General features: G+C 32.1%; 5 protein-coding genes across 5 annotated transcripts in view; 3 read left to right on the forward strand and 2 right to left on the reverse strand.

The window, feature by feature from the left end:
* The first annotated feature begins 1,361 nt into the window (after nucleotides 1-1,361).
* LOC126856817 (uncharacterized) lies at nucleotides 1,362-2,447 on the forward strand. The gene is made up of 2 exons (XM_050605702.1): nucleotides 1,362-1,931; nucleotides 2,158-2,447. The coding sequence occupies exons 1-2, from the start codon at nucleotides 1,741-1,743 to the stop codon at nucleotides 2,375-2,377; spliced, it is 411 nt and encodes a 136-aa protein (XP_050461659.1). The 5' UTR covers nucleotides 1,362-1,740; the 3' UTR covers nucleotides 2,378-2,447.
* Nucleotides 2,448-2,861: 414 nt separating this feature from the next.
* On the forward strand, nucleotides 2,862-4,896 carry LOC126856790 (cilia- and flagella-associated protein 20-like). Its single transcript, XM_050605643.1, has 4 exons — nucleotides 2,862-2,945; nucleotides 3,147-3,338; nucleotides 3,621-3,853; nucleotides 4,300-4,896. Exons 1-4 carry the CDS (start codon nucleotides 2,862-2,864, stop codon nucleotides 4,853-4,855), a joined length of 1,065 nt encoding a protein of 354 aa, XP_050461600.1. The 3' UTR covers nucleotides 4,856-4,896.
* On the reverse strand, nucleotides 4,888-6,735 carry LOC126856791 (transcription initiation factor TFIID subunit 9). Its single transcript, XM_050605644.1, has 3 exons — nucleotides 6,419-6,735; nucleotides 5,690-6,139; nucleotides 4,888-5,223 (listed from the first exon to the last, which is right to left on the reverse strand). Exons 1-3 carry the CDS (start codon nucleotides 6,555-6,557, stop codon nucleotides 5,078-5,080), a joined length of 735 nt encoding a protein of 244 aa, XP_050461601.1. The 5' UTR covers nucleotides 6,558-6,735; the 3' UTR covers nucleotides 4,888-5,077.
* Nucleotides 6,736-6,852: 117 nt separating this feature from the next.
* The window catches only part of LOC126856511 (26S proteasome non-ATPase regulatory subunit 1), a 37,648-nt gene continuing 24,876 nt past the window's right edge, over nucleotides 6,853-19,624 (forward strand). The window contains exons 1-10 of the mRNA XM_050605064.1: nucleotides 6,853-6,989; nucleotides 7,319-7,436; nucleotides 7,544-7,713; nucleotides 7,787-7,995; nucleotides 8,185-8,664; nucleotides 8,877-9,103; nucleotides 9,332-9,587; nucleotides 9,821-10,009; nucleotides 15,177-15,392; nucleotides 15,854-15,918. Coding sequence (XP_050461021.1) covers nucleotides 6,956-6,989; nucleotides 7,319-7,436; nucleotides 7,544-7,713; nucleotides 7,787-7,995; nucleotides 8,185-8,664; nucleotides 8,877-9,103; nucleotides 9,332-9,587; nucleotides 9,821-10,009; nucleotides 15,177-15,392; nucleotides 15,854-15,918 — 1,964 coding nt within the window. The 5' untranslated portion in view covers nucleotides 6,853-6,955. The remainder of the gene's footprint in view (nucleotides 6,990-7,318; nucleotides 7,437-7,543; nucleotides 7,714-7,786; nucleotides 7,996-8,184; nucleotides 8,665-8,876; nucleotides 9,104-9,331; nucleotides 9,588-9,820; nucleotides 10,010-15,176; nucleotides 15,393-15,853; nucleotides 15,919-19,624) is intronic.
* LOC126856525 (lipase member H-B-like) lies at nucleotides 11,490-13,763 on the reverse strand. The gene is made up of 7 exons (XM_050605098.1): nucleotides 13,728-13,763; nucleotides 13,290-13,458; nucleotides 13,045-13,196; nucleotides 12,467-12,715; nucleotides 12,009-12,185; nucleotides 11,824-11,935; nucleotides 11,490-11,614 (listed from the first exon to the last, which is right to left on the reverse strand). Exons 1-7 carry the CDS (start codon nucleotides 13,750-13,752, stop codon nucleotides 11,557-11,559), a joined length of 942 nt encoding a protein of 313 aa, XP_050461055.1. The 5' UTR covers nucleotides 13,753-13,763; the 3' UTR covers nucleotides 11,490-11,556.

Genomic DNA, 19,624 nt, shown 5'->3' on the forward strand with positions numbered 1-19,624 from the left:
AAAATCAATTTATTTCTCTTTTTCTATAGATTTTATTCTTTTAACTTTCTCTGGAGTAAAATGCGTGTAATGAATTAAATAATTTATTATACACCTACACATTGCTATTTTGATATTTATAACATTTATTTAATTACTATTTAATTATTTAATACGTATTGAATTTATTTAATTATTGATTTAAATGTTATCTCTTCAATTATTATTAATATATATTTTGTATTTAATTAAATCATTAAAATATGTCATTAGTTCAACCTTTTTTGAAAGTTCACCGAAGCATAATGGCATTGTTAGACTTTGTTGGTCATATTTACGGATAAGAGTTTATTATTTCAATTTTAACCAATTCACTTAATAAATAATGACAAGAACTGTCTCATTCATCTCGATTTAATGTATATCTCTTATGCATATGTACACGAAAATCAATAACTCATGCGATATAAAAGAGCAAAGTTTCAACAATTATGTGAACAAATATGCGAAATATACCCACGATAAAAAAAGATATTTATATCACGCAATCACGCGCTTTGCTCTGCGGAAAATGCGAAATAAATTTAATTAACACACACGCAATCTTCTCCATATATTCACGCTATCGAGATCAAAATGCTACCTTTATCGCGTGCAACCATGCGATAAAATTGGTCGGCACGAAGGTCATTCGTTATGGAAGAGAATACAAGATATTGAAGAACTCAATTGAGGATCTCAATTGATAAAAGATGTACACTCTCTACATTCAAGGGACTTTATTCTGAAATTTGAGACTCTATAGAAACTACACTTATGCGATTTAAAAATTTTTTTTGCTTTATATTTTAAAGATACATATAAAATTATTTTTTAAACACAAAAACTCTTGGATTTATTTTTTTAGTGGAAGAATTCTTAAACTGTTTAGATCTCTGAAGTCTTAAGACTTGAATTTAAATTTGAATTCTAGGATCTTTAATTTAAAAAAAATTTTTTTGCATTATTTCTTGAATTTTTTAATTTTGTTTTTTGCATTCTGAATTTTTTGATGTACGAAATTCGCAAAAGATTCATAATAAAAAGAAATCTTTGGATTTTGGAAATTATAATCTGTAAAATTGTTAAGAAATTTCAATTTTTTAATTTTTTGTCATTGTTTGTAATTTTTTGGAATTATATGGATTCGTCGATCCTTCGAGCTAGAGTTGGCTGAAATATTAGAGGATTACTTTCGACCGGTATTTTACGAGCTGGTTGATTGTCTGCGTGAAGAGTTCAGTGCTCCGTGGACTACTCATAATAAGAATAAGCCGAATCTCTTTATTGATTTACCTGGAAACCAAATCGATATCCGTACGAGGCACAGGCGCTCACTTCGTTACAAATCAGACAAACTTTCCTCGAATCGCATCATTGAGTTTGTCGCCCGTTTAGTGAACCTGCCAAATTCCGCGGTCTCTTAAGAACGATTTTTACGAAGAAGGAAAAATTCCAGTCTTACAAAAATGATGTGATTTTTGAAAAATTCTCTTAGTGAAAGAAAAAAAAATATAGAAAATTATCTGTTAAATCAGTAAAGTTTATTTTAATGAGATCAATGAGTCTAATGCAATTCTTATCAACTCGAAAACTTTTCATTAATCTCGAAAGGAACGCAAAGATATTTTCTATTTTGTGTATCAAGATGTGAAATAGATTTTCATCGCATTTAAAAAAAGAAAAGTGGCTGAAAAAATTTTATAGCATCAGATTTCAAGAATGAATAAGGAAGATGATCTATTTGTGGAAGATGAGAACTTGGAGATACCTGGAGCTCCGCGAGATACAACGGAAAGAAAACTTTCCATCTATCGCAAGCACCTTGCGAAGCATATGAAGCTATTTCCGGAATTATATCGAAGTGACGTCTCGATTCACCCCAGCTATACCGATTTAAAAGTCTTGCCTTAGTAAGAGCTAATTTATTCAGTACATTAAACGCAAGCTTATTAAATGTTGAATCAAGAAAACGCATTAGAATAAATTAAATATAGTTACAACGACATAAAATGTTGACTTTTACTTCGTTAAATCAAGAAGACATTTTGAAAAATTTTGCATCGAGATTTTAGAATAGCAATTCCTTTTTTATATAATTATACCTAACTAATTGCACGCATTTTGTTATTTTTAAAGTCACGTGGTATGTAGACAGCGTGTGCAAAGGCTCAGGCGACAGATATCTCGGCAACTGAATCGTGAGATCACGCACTTTGCCATGCTGCAGATGTTCGCTCTCGACGCTGTGAGAATCGATCGCCTCTTCAGCATCGGTATGTCGCCAAAGATGTTGATCGTACCGGATCCATTGACGGAAAAGGAGAGACGCCAACTGAATGAACTCGTCGAAACCTGAAATCCTTAATAAAATCCTTTATGTACAATTTCAGCGAAAGAAAATAAATTATCTTATATGTTCGACTCAATCGTTTATCTCCTATCGCATCTTCTAATTCAAAAATATTGATCTATTGTAATCATTTATTATCATTATGTCACTAATTCTTTAATTATTTTTGTGGTTGTTATTGATAAGGAAAATTTTAAAAACTAAACATTTTATATTTTTAATTCATTAAAAATCATAATTATATAAAATTTTTAATTGTTTTTATTTTTTATTAATCTTTATATCTTTATCTGAATACTTTTAATTGTTCTAGTATGTGAATGTGTAAAATAATTTTTTAATCATTATTAAAATTATTTCATTTGTAATAAAAATTCTAAAAGAGATGTTGGCAGTTAATAAAAAAAAATCGAGAAACAAAAGAAAGAATTTGACATCTGTAAAATTGAAAAGAATCTGAATTGCTGATGATCTAACAAAGTCTTTTGTAATGTTCCGAAATACTTATCAAGGCGGACTTTTGTCCATCTTATATAGTTGCGGATCGGCTCCTCTGGAATTATGGGATATGCACGTTAGTTTTTTTATTAATTTGTTTAAAATTTAAATAAAAAATATCACTAAGAAATATATTTTTAGAAATTACATTTATAGCTATCTACAAAATCATAATTTTAAATACTCGTGTTACATCTCTGTAACACGTTTTTATAAATAATATACATATAATTAACATATGTATTTATAGATTTATGTTGCATTAAATATTTTTTAGGTGAAAAATGGATATATACGAAGAATCACAGATGAGGAGATAAAATCATTGACATTAGAAATAGCTGGCACTAATGTGGCTACGACCTACATTTATTGTCCAGCGGATCCAAAGAAAGCGTTGGGTATTAAGCTGCCTTTCCTCATCATCATCATCAAGAATATGAAGAAATATTTCACGTTCGAGATAACAGTTAAGCCCATGTGAATACGTAATTAAATTAAACAAGGCTCCTCATTTTCTTTCTTTAATAAGAGTTTTCTCATTTTTTTTCCACAAACATGAGAACCTTTCCATTTCTCGTTTAAATAAGAATTCCTATTTTTTTTCAACAAATAACAGGCTCCTATACAATTTTCTTTTTAAATAAAACTTCCTTTTTAAATAAGATTTTTCCTCTATTATATTTACTTAAATAAAAGATTAAACTTTTTTTCTCAAATATATAAATAATGATTTGTATGTATTAAGTAGATACTGGACGATAAAGATATGCACAGGAGATTCCGCGTGAGTAATTTCCAGAGCACAACTCGCGTCCGTCCATTTTGCACGTCCATGCCCATCGGGCTTTCAGGTGGATGGAATCAGATTCAGTTTAATCTATGCGACTTCACACGACGAGCCTACGGCACAAATTATATCGAGACCACCAGAATGCAGATCCATGCTAATTGTAGGATCAGACGAGTTTATTTCGCTGATAGGTAAGTAGTTATACGAATCAGTTGATTTTCTAATTAATCAATGATTAAATTGAATACACGAATGAGTTGATTTTCTAATTAAACAATGATTAAATTTTAAAGAAATAATTAAATTATTTAATTATTGAATTATTAAATTATAATTTAATGTGATTTATTTTTTAATTAATTTAAGATCTCTGTGGATAAATTTGATCAAACTATCATATAAAATATTTATGTAAAAAAATTAAGTTAATTATTAAAAAATTAAAAATTAAGTTTTATTGATAAATCTCTGTAAAAAAATAATTAATTATTAAGAAATTATTATATAAATTATTATATAAAATAATTTTATCCATAATGTACACACAATTCTTTGGCAAACAAAGTTCCTTTGAATTTTTTTCGAAAGAATATTTAAATTCAATTCAGAATTAAATGAGTTTAAATGTTCTCTTTAGACTTTATTCAGAGGACGAGATATCAGAAGACTTTAAACTCTTTTTCCCGATACATCGTAAAAAATGCGTTAAAGAGGAGAGAGTACCAAAGAAACCCAGCGTTGAAAAGGAACCTATCATTACGGAGGAACCAACTATCGAAGCGGAAGTGCAAATAGAGGAAATGATTGAACCACCAATAATTTCGAAAGAAGAAATTAAGGATTTAATTAAAGAAGCGATGCTTGAAAAGATGGAAGAGATTACTGTAGAAGACGAAGAAGCAATAAGAGACGAAGAGGAAGAAGAAGAGGAAAAAGAAGGCGAAGAGGAAAGAGAAGGCGAAGAGGAAAGAGAAGGCGAAGAGGAAAGAGAAGGCGAAGAGGAAAGAGAAGGTGAAGAGGAAGAAGAAGAAGAAGAGGAAGAAGGTGAAGAAGAAGAAAAAATAGAAGAAGAGCCTGAAATTCTTATAGAAGAGGAGGAAACTGAAATAACTCCAGAAGATGAAGAGGCAGAAAAAGCTGTAGATACAGCAAGATTGGAAGAAGCTGATGTAGAAGGCGAGGTGGAAGATTAAATGGGATATATGACATACGATTATACAGTAAATATTCGTCTTATATAGTTTTATATTTTATAATTGTTTAGACTTTATAAATTTTTTTACATTTTATTAGAAGGATAATCATTATTGCAAAGACTTATATAACTCACGGATTATTGCAAAATTCTAAATTGAAAAAAAATAAGTCCGAGAATAAATTAATTGTTAGACGGAAAATTATTTGAAATCGAGAGATTACGGTACGTCGTAGTCGTCATCTTCTCGCTTCCTTTTCAACGATTCTTCGGTCTCCATCTTTACGGTCGGCAAAGTTTGAGCAGAGGTGATTTGTATCTTAGGTTTCGTTACTTGTGTCTTCACCGCCGTGGTGCTGGTCGTAGCTGCGGATGTTTACATTAATTTACAAACACTAGAAATTTCTAAATTACATTAATTTTAGATGGAATTAAGTTTAATTCTAAATTTAGAATATATTAAACTTAATTTTTCAATTTAAGGTTTCCTATCAAGTGGACAACATGTGGATTTTGTGGCAACATTTCTATAATTATATACATTTTTCATATCAAGCTTTATTTTATATTAGAATCTTACTTGGTGGAGTTCTAAAAGATACACGAAATGGTACGGAGGAATGGGACTGCAGTAGGCGGAGAGAAGCTTAGATTCCAAATGGAAAAATGGATATATTAATAGGTATATTTACATTAAATAAATAGATTAGTTATATAATTGATACATTAATAATAAATAAAATAAGAGAGAAGAAAAAACAAGAAATAATTATAATGATTAATAATTATATTTATAATTATTAACCATTTTAAACTGTGTAATATATTTTACCTGTAGAAAATTTCAAAACTGGTTTTGGTATAGAAATGCTTTGCGTTCTAGCGACAGTAGCGAGCGTTCCAGGTCTTTTAACGATTGATACACTAGATTTGTTTCCCTCCACTTTTGGTCTTGATTGTCCACCAGTTAGATTATTGCCAACCAATGAATGCGCAGGTTTTTGAACAACTTTTTTTGTCGCATTTTTAAGTCTGTAATTTGTTCCATTTAAGCAATATCGATCTGGAGGTAATCTGAGACCATTACTCGGCTTGACAAAGGGTAATGGGATGTTGTTTTTGGCACGTGCCACATCCAGCAATACATCTCTGGGTGGTGGATTTGTAAACGAACGCTCCAACTGCATCTTAACTGCTAATCGAACATCATCCAAATCGATAAACTTCTTCTTGGCATGATTAGCATATACCTTACTATCATCTAATATACATGTGACGTATCCTATAATAGAATTTCATTTGTTAGGTTTAAAGATTCTTACAATCCAGAGTAAAAAGAAAAAAAAAAGAAACAATAAAATAATAGAAAATAATAAGATAGTAAAATATTGTAATGGAGAGAGATTGTGTTACATCAAAATACCAGATCATTTGAAAATTAGTAAAATTAAATTAAAAAACTAAAATAAAATTAAAAATATTTAGAATAAAATAAAATGTTGAAACATAGTAAAATAATAACGAAAAATCATCAAAATTGTCAATAAAGGCAGAAACTTACGATAGGTAAACTCCAACAATTGATTGATCACTTTTGGCTCGTAATCCGTTATTCCCATATCCTTCATGATTGACATGATGACTTGAGCATCTTTAGGAATATGTTTAATGTGGCTCATAGTTTTTGCTTTATCTGACATATTTTTTTTTCACAAAACTACAATAATTTCTCTTTATTTTCAAGATCTGTTATAAATATAAATAGAATACATTTTTTAGAGGAAAGCTTCAGATTTCTCTCTAGCACTTTCTGATTATAAACACTTCTTTCTTAAATGGCACCTGCTCTCAGTCGAGAGTCACATACAGCCAGAGGTTATAAACACTGATAAACACACTTACAGTCATAAACACAAATGTATCTAAGATTGGAACTCGTTCAATGTTCTTGTCTCACAGATGTCACTAAAGTCACTAGAAATCCGTCAAGAAGCTGAACGTATCTACATACGAATAGTAGATTCGCGTCGCGCCGTTGTAACGTATCTCTTCGTGTTTCCGTTTTCCGGGAAATTTGCTGTCAATCGTCAATCGTTCGATGAAATTCAGCAAGATGAATATCACCTCAGCAGGTAGATTGTCAAATAATCTTCTATCATTTTAAATATATCGGTTCTTTACTGATCATGCGAAGATTTTATTATTTTTCAATTTTTGTACGATGATTTGCAAATTACGCTAACTTAACCTTGAAAGAACTTTCGATAATTTTGAGCACCAATTTTAATTAAAAGCACAAAGAGACGAACTTCACAGGATTTAATTAAATAATGAATAAATATATTGCATATTATTTATTATTTTATTATTCATTTTTTAAATGTCATTGTATATAATTTTTGTTACATTATAGCAATATAACGATAATAATTTAAATAAATGTCATTAAAATTTTTTGCAGCTGGCATAATTTCCTTGTTGGAGGAGCCGATGCCCGAACTGAAAGTGTTTGCTCTGAAGAAATTGGACATGATAGTTGACGAATTCTGGCCTGAGATTTCTGAAGCTATCGAGAAGATGTATGTAGAAAACAAATAAACTTATTTTTATGCTATTTATAATACAATATACATTTATTAATACCGCTTGTTAATTTTATTTTTTAAATATAATATTATTTTTACAGTGAAATTCTACATGAGGATAAATTGTTCCAACAACATGAATTGGCTGCTTTGGTTGCCAGCAAGGTGTATTATCATCTGGGTAGCTTTGAGGATTCACTGACTTATGCTCTTGGAGCAGGAGAGCTATTTGATGTCAATGCTCGAAACGAATATGTTGACACTACTATTGGTATGCCTGGATTATAATTATTGTTAATATGTTTAAATCTTAAATAGTTGTCTTCAAATATTTAATCTTTCAGCCAAGTGTATTGATTATTACACCCAGCAACGTGTCTTGGAGGCAGAAGGAAAGCTTCCCCCAGGAAACAAGGGTATTGATCCTAGATTGGAGGGAATAGTGAACCGAATGTTCCAACGCTGTCTTGATGACAATCAATATCGTCAGGCCCTGGGCCTTGCTCTGGAGACACGCAGAATGGACATATTTGAAGCAGCTATTATGCAGTCAGTGAGTATTAATTTTATCTCATTGGTACTTTATAATTGTCATATAGATTATTGATCCACATTGATTTTATGTAAATAAATTTTTTAAATTTATTTATTATTTTATTAATTTATTTTATGTAAACAATTTTAGAAATAAAAATACAAAATTATAAATTTAATAATACAAAATTCTCTTTTTTTTTCACAGGACGACGTGAGCGGGATGTTATCATATGCTTTCCAAGTAGCCATGAGCCTAATTCAGAACCGTGGATTTCGCAATACTGTGCTCCGTTGCTTGGTCAGCCTCTACCGGAATCTCGGCACCCCTGACTATGTCAATATGTGCCAATGCCTCATCTTTCTGGACGATCCATTGGCCGTAGCCGAACTTCTCGATCGACTGAGCAAGGGTTCACAGGACTGCGTGCTGATGGCTTATCAGATCGCTTTCGATCTGTATGAATCTGCGACCCAGCAATTTCTCGGTCGTGTCTTGCAAGCTTTGCGAGCTACTGCGCCTATTCCGAGCGCACTACTGGTTAAACCAGTGGTTAAACCAGCTGCCGCCATCACTGTCGCCAAGACCGCCGAAGAAGACAGCACGGAAACAACAAACATGGAGACCGATGAAGGGACTGCAGTTCCTAGTGGGGAAGAGAAGGTCCAGCGCAGTGTTGAGAGTTTAGTGAGTATTATTTATTTTAATAAAATGATTATTAAGTAAAATTGTAGATATTAATTAAGTTGTAGAGTTTTTTCTTAATCACATAATGATAATTATACATTGTTTTTTCTCTCTTTCTTTAATAATTTATTTTTGTTTTATTGATTTGTAATATAATATTTATATTGATTATTAATAATGAGAAATTTATAATTTATGGTACTTTTTTCTAGAATGCAGAGGAGAGGGAGCAGCAGGAGCGTGTGGACGCTCTATCCAGCATTTTGGGTGGCGAGGTATCTATTGATCTGCATCTGCAGTTTTTGATTCGCAGCAATCATACCGATATGCTGATTCTGAAGAATACCAAGGACGCGATACGAGTTTCGATTTGCCACACTGCCACTGTAATCGCGAATGCTTTTATGCATTCTGGGACGACTAGCGATCAATTTTTGAGGTATGTATTTATTTTAAAAACGTAAGTCAATTTAGAAATTCTTTTTTTTAGTATTTTAATTTTTTTTTGGTTTTAAAACAGTAAAATATGGGGAACATTTAAATGCTAGAATTCTTAATTTTCTGAAAATTTTATTTATTAAAATTTGTCAATTTCTTGAGAAAGTAAAATATAAGAAAAATAGAGCTTTGAAAAAGTTTTAATTTTCAAAAATTTTATATTTTTCAGGGATAACCTAGAGTGGCTAGCACGAGCTACTAATTGGGCGAAACTAACTGCAACAGCTTCTCTGGGAGTGATTCATCGGGGACATGAGCAAGAAGCTTTAGCCCTTATGCAATCTTACTTGCCGAGGGATTCCGGTGCTGCGGGTGCTGGATACTCCGAAGGCGGCGGTTTATACGCTTTGGGACTTATACACGCTAATCATGGGGCCGCAATCACGGACTATCTTTTGGGTCAATTAAAAGATGCTCAAAATGAAGTACGTAATATTCATACAAAATTATATTTTAGAATTATATTATTTATATAAAACATTTCTTTCCAATTTTATATGCTTAATAATTTAATTTTAAAATAATTTTTTTTATTACATATTAAATTTAAATATTTTTATTATAATTTATTGTTTTACTAATTAACTAAATGAAATCTGCATAAAATTGAGTATATGTGATTTGATAAATGGCTTATCTTGCAAAATGTATTTATTAGATGGTCCGTCATGGTGGCTGTCTCGGCCTTGGATTAGCTGCAATGGGCTCGCATAGACAGGATGTTTATGAACAACTGAAATTCAACTTATATCAAGATGACGCTGTGACCGGCGAAGCGGCCGGGATTGCTATGGGCATGGTCATGCTAGGATCCAAATCTACGCAGGCTATTGAAGACATGGTCGCGGTAAGTTTAATACATATTTTACATCTCTTTTATTTCATCTATTTTTTTATAATGAAGAGTATGCTCTTATAAAAGCAAAGATAAATAAAAGTGACGTTAAAAGATCCAAAATAGATGTTCTGATTTTTCGGTTTTATATCGTGTTAGTTTATGTAAAAAAGTCTTAAAGTCTAAAAATATTTTTGCCGTTAACAGATTAATTAAGTAATCTGAAAGAAAATACAGGATAAATCAGTCAAGTAAAGTGAAATATATAGGTTTAAAAAATATTTAAAAAAATTATATTTAATACGGTAGGAATATGTAAAAAAAAGTATAGGAATATATAACAGCGCATAATAGCATTAATTATCATCCGAGAGCGAATAGTGACTCGCTGGCAATTTTTAGAATACATATTCCACGTGCTCTGAAAATGATAGAAGCAATGCATTATTAATTATCATCTCGATCAAAGAAAATGCGGAAGTCTGTGGGCGACGCCCAATATTTCTAAGTATACTCTTAAATAGGATTAAAAGAAGTAGAGAAAAAAGAGATAGAATGGAAGCAAAAAACCATGATGCCGCATTTTTGCAAAGCGATAATTATCCGTATTGAAGAAAGAGAAGACGTACTTACTTTAGATCGTAGAATGGTCCGCTCATGAATATATTCCCGGGGCGGAAGCTTTCTGGATTTATAATAGATACGATATAGTATAGAAAAGCTCTCGTGTGCGCGCATCCAATCGCCGTAATATCGCCTGCGAAACGCAGATTAATTAGTCTATTGAGTAACGAATGATGCATCTTTTATCGAATAATAAAGCGACATCGGCGTAGGCGAGCCTCATTTACCATCTCATCGAATCGCATCAAAGCTTATCGTGCAAGAGTGTATTACTTGCACCAGATCGGTATCTGTTTTTTTGTCCGGATTCGAACGCGATCTAACATAATACTTTTTTTTTTCATGAATATGCAAACCGAAAAATAATTTTTTCACGAATATGCAACTGCGAAATTCGAGAATGACTGTTTTTTACGTATACATATAATGCAATTGCTGGCAAAGCAACAGTTTTCGCAATAACTTGCACATTGAAAATTTTGCTTTTAATTTTTCTTTTTTTTTATAGTCCGTTGATATGATTTGTTTGTTGTTTTAATCGATGAGTTTATGTTTACGATATCGATAGACACAATAAATTATTCACGCGTGAATCAAAAAGAGAGATTGATTTAAAAAATAATTAAGATCATTCATCGAACATTCTTTTTGTAGAAGAATTATTACGATTTGCGATAATTCTAATAGTATATATAATAGAATAAACAAACAAAATTATTAATGAGAAAAATTATTCCAAATATTTTGATGATTTTTTTCTCACTGTCAGAGTGATAGTGCTGATGAAATAATGATAATGTAGTTGTGTATAAAAGATATGAAAATGTATCGGATGAATCATTTCAAAAACATAAAGAGAATTGAGATTGTTTGTAAGAAAATTTATTTTATCGTAGAAATATTTACAGGAGTGGTAGCTATAAGACGATCAATCGTCATCCGAGTGCGAACGGTGATGATTTGCGAGTCTGTAAAATGTACGTTCCTTGCGCCCTGAAAATAATACAAACGGTAATGAAATTCACGTCTCGGTCAATTTGCGTGAAAGAAAATGCGAAAATTTTCGATATTTTTGAGTACAAGAACCGAAAAAAAAAAAAATATAATAACGGGGAAAGAAGAGAAGAAGACCTATGGCATCTTTGTTTTTTTACTTCATTAGTTTTTTTATCATATGCGTAATTCAAATTATATATACTTACTTTGGATCGAACTTTGGTCCGCCCATATATACATCTTCGGCGCGGAAACCTGTTGGGTTTACAATGGACTCGGCGTAGTACTCGTAAGACCTCGAGTGCGCACACGCAGGCACTGCAAATCAAATTAGCGCGTTAACTAATGAGCCAACGAGCGATATTGACTTGAGCTACCGAACCATATTTACCTATCTTGCTGCATCCCGGCTGCTTGCTACCGCCGTTCGGATAAAAATCGGAGTCGCCGATCGGTTCCGCGATGCCGAGAGAACTCGTGTGGATTACCTGCACCACATTCGCATCCGTTTTATCCACTCTTTCGCCTGGTCCTTTAGAATCGAATGAGGGTTTTGCAGGATCTAAAGCTGCAGATCGAAAATCCGTTTTATCTCTTATTGAATCGATTTTAAAAGATTGAAGAAAGAATGACGTTTTTTTTCGAATATTTAATATTTGAAGAAAATCGAGATTTTCAAGAGAAACACGTTGATTTTCGAGAAAATTGACGTATCTTTCTATTTTTTTTTTTTTATTAAAGAAATATGAGAAGACTTTTTTAATCAGTTTATATATATTATTAATATTTATGTTTGAATTTTGATTCTTTTCGTTATATTTTTTCCACAATGATTTTTTTACGATTTACCCATCACTTCAGCGATATCATTATTGGCGTTACGAGCGGCGATGCCGACAATATGTCCACCCAAAGAATGTCCTATTAGCCTGGTTCTGGAAGTATCCAGATCTGCACTTTTTTCCAGGAAATTTATCAATCTAGTCACATGTCCCGCCACAAGCGGTACACTTTTTACGACTTTCCAGTACCAGAGATTTCCGGCCGCTTTGCTCCAGTCAACCAGGATGATGTTGTAATCGCCAATGCTGAGATAAGCTGGGATATTAAACAGAGAACGGCAATAAAAGAAGGAATTAATCGCCGAGATTCTAAAAAAATTCATAGAATTCAGGAGAGTTCAGAAATTTAAATTAGAGAATATTAGGAAAGTATCGAAGGATTTAGGAAATTAAAAAAGAGGAAGAGGAAAGAAAAAGTATATATTAAAGATTCAGAGAGTTAAAAGAAATTAAATTCAAGGAATTTACAAATTCAGGAATATATAAAGACAAAGTAAAGAGAAAGAGAGATAAGGATTGCATTAAAGAATCTTCTTATCTCAGAGAGATAAAGATTCGAGCAATTAAGATTAATTGCGATTTTACCATCTCGAATCAAGGCACAAGCTGATCCAGGCTCTACATCTCCCCGCCATCCATGAGTAATGATACAAGTGGGATGTTCAGGATTCCAAAAACTATTCTCCACGCTATTCTTGTCGTTGATAATTAACTGCTGTCCGATTTGCGGATTGTTTCTAAAGAGAAATATTCGATATTTATATAGAGACGATAATTTTTATTGCATAGCAGAGTGCACCTCGAACGTATCGTATATGTTTTATATTTACCGAGTGTATAATAAGAAGGAGGTCTTGAGAGCAGTTTCCTCGATCTCGTCGAGTTCCGACGACGTAGGTACAGGGTCGGTGACATCGATCATGAACGCCGTTCCATGTTCGTCGGCGAAAAGCGTGTAATTTGTATCCGTCGCGAGGGTCGCTAATAGAGTAGGATACACTGCGAAAAAAAAAGCGCCTTAATTCAAAATGTTCTACCAAAGTAGAATTAAATGCGAGGTCTAAAAATAATTTTTTTTTTTCTATGAATACAATTTTTTGGAAATGCGAATTTAAGGATAATCTTTTCTATCGCGAGTACGAAATATGTTTAAAGATAATTTTCTTTTCATGGAAATTGTTTGTACAAATAAAAAAAAATATATATATATTTTTTTTCTCTATAAATATGCAACCGTGAAATTAAGAAACAATATTTGTTTTACACACACAACGCGATCGCCGGGGAAGCCATCGTCGCGATAATTTCACGCGATTTCTTGAAGATATCAAGTTTTGGTTTTCCCGATGTTTCTTTTATAGTCTGTCAACAGGTAGACGTCACCATGATCGATACACAATTACGATCGATAAGCCATTATTGATATCAATTAATAGGTATTACTAATTCGTGCGTCAATTTGAAAGGAATTAATTGATCGTAACATTTTATCATGACAATTGAACTTATTTATTTTATTTCTCAAATATTAGTTTATACGTCGATAATTTTGATATTATATAATAGTATTATATTAAAAAATGAATTCTCCGCTTTTATCTGATATATCTGATTATAAATAATTTTTCAAGTGTTTTAATTCCGCTTTTCAAGGTTTTTTTATTGTAGTATTATTAGTATCTATATTACGTACACATATGCTGAAAATATCTTTTTATATAATTTTGTAATTTATTACCGTTAAAATTTTTTATATAAGAAGAGAAAGAGGATAAAAAAGCTACTTTTAGAAATTATATCTTTATAGCATTCAGCGGCAGTTTTCAATTGTATCAGAAAGAAGATCAGTATACATATACATATATATGTTCTTTCTATTCTTTCTCGCATGTTTTCGTGCATTAATTGGCGATTTTTTTTCTCCTCGAATGTCCGTGGAAACAACAGTCGTGTTTTTTAATCGATGTTTCCTCAAGGAGTGCAATTTAGCGCGCAGGCCGGAATAAACTTTCGTTGTTGCCGGCCATCGCTGCAAGCAAGCAACAGCAACAGTAGCAGGTCGATGCTAAACGAATCATAACTTGCCACTAGTCGGTCGGCTTAATCCAATTACCCATTACGGGTTCTCCATAATGTGTCCCGGCGGCTGCGATTAAGTAACGCACGAGCACATCTCGATCTCTCGTGGAAAAAGCGGCCGGCGCGCATTAAATTGTAAATCCGCGCGAGAGATAAATACGGACCGCTCGGTGTTTTAAGAACGGTATGCATAATTCGACGAAACCGAATTTTCTGAAAATTACGAGGAGAGACTTATTCATTTAGAGATGAAAAGTTATATTTTTTCTCGTGAAAAAATCTCGATTTATTTACATGTGCCGTCGTTTTTTATCGGCAGATTCTTGCAGAATGACATATAAGATCTCGATTTGAATAATTGGATAGACGCGCGTTTAAACGAAGCGCCTTTTGCTTAAGAAGAATTTTTATCGCATGTTTGTTAATTAGAAAATTTCATTGCGCATTTAATATTTAAAGCGTACGTACACGCTGCATAATTTGCAATGTTTATGCATGTAAGCGCTCTGATGTTTTACCTCTATTGCGAAAATAAAATATATTATTACATCACCGTCTTCTACACCGTGTAAAAGGACGGATACCCATTTTGTACGTCGATTTTAGATCCTTTTACGAAGCTTTCTGCTTTCTCTCAGTACGCTCAAGAGACACAGCACGAGAAGATTCTACGTGGCCTGGCGGTCGGCATCGCCTTCACGATGTACGGTCGCCTCGAGGAGGCCGATCCCCTAGTGACATCGTTATGCGCTGATAAGGATCCGATCCTGCGCAGGAGTGGCATGTACACCTTGGCGATGGCTTATTGCGGTACCGGAAATAACCAGGCCATTCGCAAGCTCCTGCACGTTGCGGTGAGTTGATCCGTGACGTAGATACAGGTGTTCTTATTGATATTATTTTGACTGATGATGTTATTTTTTATTTTATTCTTTCATTTTTTTTACATATTTTTTTTATCATCTCTTAATTTTATTTTATTGGCATTTTAATATCTTATTGCGTTTGATTATTTTATTATTTTTTATTATTTTGTGCATTTTATTTTTTTATTATTTCGGGCATAAATAATATTTAAACGCGTTTTTAAGATTTAGAAGTGAAATGTGTTACGCGTATTATTATTAAAAAAAATTAATTAATAAAAAATTGAAATTCGCAATAGCTTATTTATACATATAAATAAAAGTTTTAATTTTTCTGATTTTTTTTTTTTACATAAATATAAATGACTTTATATCGGTTCTGAAAAAATGCGAAAAGGCAGATTAATTTTTTTGCTGCTTGTTATAATTTTTATTTTTATTTTTAACAGGTCTCTGATGTTAATGATGACGTTCGACGAGCTGCGGTTACTGGCTTGGGCTTCCTACTATTCCGGTGAGTACCTTTGTAAAGTTACCCAATTCCACAAAGTGGACTCAATGAAACCGAAGAATGCGGAAATTCCACGCGTCTGTGGACTCGCGGCTTTCGATCTTTTCAGAGCTCCGTTGGTATTTTGACTGAAATCATATTTAGCGTACCAATGATACTAACTGGTTCAAAACTCAAAGGTAATCTACGAGATTGCTTCGATCCTTTTGTTATACATATATATATCTTTTTTCTTTTTTTTTTTTTTTCTTAAGGGAAAGAGAAATATGTTAATCTTTCTTTAAATAATACCGATATTGAATGATATCGAATATATTACAGACAAAGAATTAATCGCTTGGATATCAAATTCATAAGCGCGTTTTGCGCGCAAAAAATTAGAAAAATTTTTTGCGACATTGATTGAATATTGAACAGGAAAAGAATTAATTTATTGGATTATTAATTTATTACGGCGCGTTCAGCGCGCGAAGAATTCAAAATATTTATTCTGCTGTAATAACATCAATTTAATTCATCATACTCTATGCGTACTCTAATTCATTACCTTAAAATAATAGCGAGGAAGTTACTTCACTCTTTTTGTTATACTTTTCAGTAAGAAAAAAAAAGACAACATTAATTCTTTTTTTAAATAAAATTGAAAAGATATAAAGAAAAGTATTTAAAAAAAAGAACAATTAAATAATCAATACAATAAAATAAATTAATTTATTAGCGCAAGAAATTAATAAAATATTGATTCTTAATTCTTTTTTTTTTAATAACATCGATCAAACATCGGAACAAAAAACCAATCGATCGTAATTTATCAGTACTTTATTACATTAAAACAAGTAACAATTAAGCTCTCGAGTACGTTATTGAGAAACGTGTGTGTCAAGTGGGTTGTCGAAAAAGTTTTTGGCGCGAGTGCAATTTGCACTAATGTACAATGGATGAACTGCTCTTGTCAGTTTATCATGGTTGATCGCAGATATTTTGGGATGTTTTGTGCGATAAGACTACAACGAGAAAATGCGATAAACGCGCGAGTAAATGAATGAAAAGTAAATGAATGAGAGCGCTGTCTTATTTTGCTTATCGTTAGAAAGAGATAGATGATATTGTTGCTCGCACGCAACTTCTGACAATGCAGATTCCATGATAATGAATCAGTTAGTAAATTATTTCGTCACTTAAAGCATGTTCGTAATCGTCAGACATGCTTTTAATTATGTTATATGCTTTTTTTTTTTTAATACATCTTTTCAACTTATACTTTATATTTCTATAGAAGAGATTCGGAAGCATCTTATCTTTAATTTAATTAATTTAATTATTATATTTATTTTTATTAGAAAAAGTAATGCATATATTTTTAAATATATATTTATTTATTTTATGATTTTTTGATTTTAATTTTAGTATAACGTTTAATTATGTTTGGGAAAGACAAGATACTTTGATATTTTTGTCGAAAAACAATTGATCTAAAAATATCTTACGAAAAAATATGCACTTCTGGAACAGCGTATACATGCTTCTCTCGGCTATCAGTTGTCAATTAATTTTCAAGAATACTTCTTTGAACTTATCCAAGGTTGCTTGACAATGAGCGAAAATGGTATGGATAAACGAACAAGTTTAAACAGTTGTCGGCGGTTGGCGGCTGATTTGCAATTGTTAACATGAGACAACAAATACGAGGATATCGCGAAACGAGCGTCAATTTGCCTTTTGCATAGCCATTTCCAACCACAATCCACTCGCAACTGTTTAAACTCGTTTATTCTGCGACTCGAAATGAATTTTGTTTCGTCACTTCAGCTCTGCTTTGTTTTTCTTCCGCGAGAAAATATTTACTCTTCGAAATGTCAAAGTCTCTTTGAACAGAATTTTGGAAGAATCAAAAATTTGTTTTAAAAGTCAAACTGGGGATTTAGATATTTCTATAAACGACTCTCGTGCCGGTTCGAACGAAGAGAACGAAGGTTGTCTGTATGTGCAAATTTGTAGTCTTTTAGATTTCGTGGGTCAAAGGATAGATATAAAAGATGCCTCTCGTATTTCCGTCGAGTCAGGAAATGAGCGAGAGAATCCATGGATGAGGGATCGCGAGGTATACGGAAATCTGGGACACCGTGTATATAGATCGTGCTCGTTCGACTCTGTTTGCTTTATTCGCGTGTAGCTTTCCATATTAATTTCGAATGACACGATGCGTTTTTCTTTCTCTTCCTTGTTTCTCTTTTTTTTTTTTTCCTCTTTCTGTCGCTCTTTTACGCGTTTTCCAATTTTCATTCTTTTTCAAGATTTTCCCCATTACCCTCTTCTGTCGCTAGTACCGATGAAGAGAGGCCGACCTATTGAATAAGTTATATGCAATACTGCAAACTGCACCGCGCTCCATTTCTTCGCATTCAAATTGCAATTTCAGAAAGGTCAGGTTCTCGTAAGTGGACACAAACTTGGATGCGAAACTATAGCTATTCTCTAGTGAACTTGAAACGTTTATAATCTCTTTGTTTCTTACTATGAAAAAGAAACCTGATGTTTCTAAATGAAATATGATGTATATTCCGCCTTACTCTATTATCAGCATTATAAAAGTATTATAGTTTTACGGAAAAAAGGATTAGAGATAAAATAAAATACATGAAAAATTTTACAAATAGGATTAGTATATTAATCGCTGTTTGAATTCCTTTGTCTTGTAAATTTTTATTTAATTTGAATTTAATATAATTTTCGGAATTAAATTTATATTCTCTCTCTCTCTCTCTCTTTTTCACACATACACATAGGAATTCTTTTTCTAAAATTATAAAACTGTTAATAATTGATAATAATTTTGAAATATTACAACATTCTGCTTTATATCATTATTTATAATTTGAATCACGAATTTTAAGCTATAACCGAGATTAAAATTTGTTTGAAAAGTTGTCAAATCTCATTAATTAATTAATCTAGAAACTATATTTATATTAGTTTCTCGAATTAATTCAGAAAGTCTCAAGTTTTTAAAATTTGATTTAAATTCTGATTTACATGACTTTTTATGACTTCTACTCTATATTAATTATTTTTTCTCAATTTTGAAGTTAATTTAAGCTTCAAATTAATTTTTTAGATTTTTATTGAAACTTGAAAAGACAACGTCATCCTTCAATCTCCCTATTTTTTTTTTAAATCAATCGGAAATAATCTTCACTCACCTCATATATCTCGAGGCGTCACGTCATCTCGCATTACAAGACTTGCAGTCTTATGAAACGAGATTCGGGAAGAAAATATTCCCGTCCCACGAGGGTGCGATGTTCCGTCGGCAGTAGTCAATGAAAGCCGAAGGATGTGACAGGTCGTGAAACACAATCGAGTGGCCGGATAAGAAGGCGAACTATTCCGCGAAGAATTGTTTTCTTGTGTGTGAAAAATTGACTTTTATGGAAAAAATTTATACTAAAGTATTTTTTATCATCGCAACGTATCGCATTTCTTTTTCCAGTTGATACAAAACTGAAAAAATAATTCTACTCAATTCTTTTTCAATTCTCTGCAATACGTCACTTCCTTATTGGGCCACTCAATAGATATTGTCGAAGCAAAAGGAATCTCCCACATTTTCTCACTCATATGATATTTTTCGCGCGTATGTCGCTTCTGCTTTTCCTGTTCCGCGATAAGTATTCCTGGATCGAGAAAGGATGTAGGATTGTATTTTTAC

The sequence above is a fragment of the Cataglyphis hispanica genome, chromosome 19 (assembly GCF_021464435.1).
Source record: "Cataglyphis hispanica isolate Lineage 1 chromosome 19, ULB_Chis1_1.0, whole genome shotgun sequence".
NCBI classification, from domain to species: Eukaryota; Metazoa; Arthropoda; class Insecta; order Hymenoptera; family Formicidae; genus Cataglyphis; species Cataglyphis hispanica.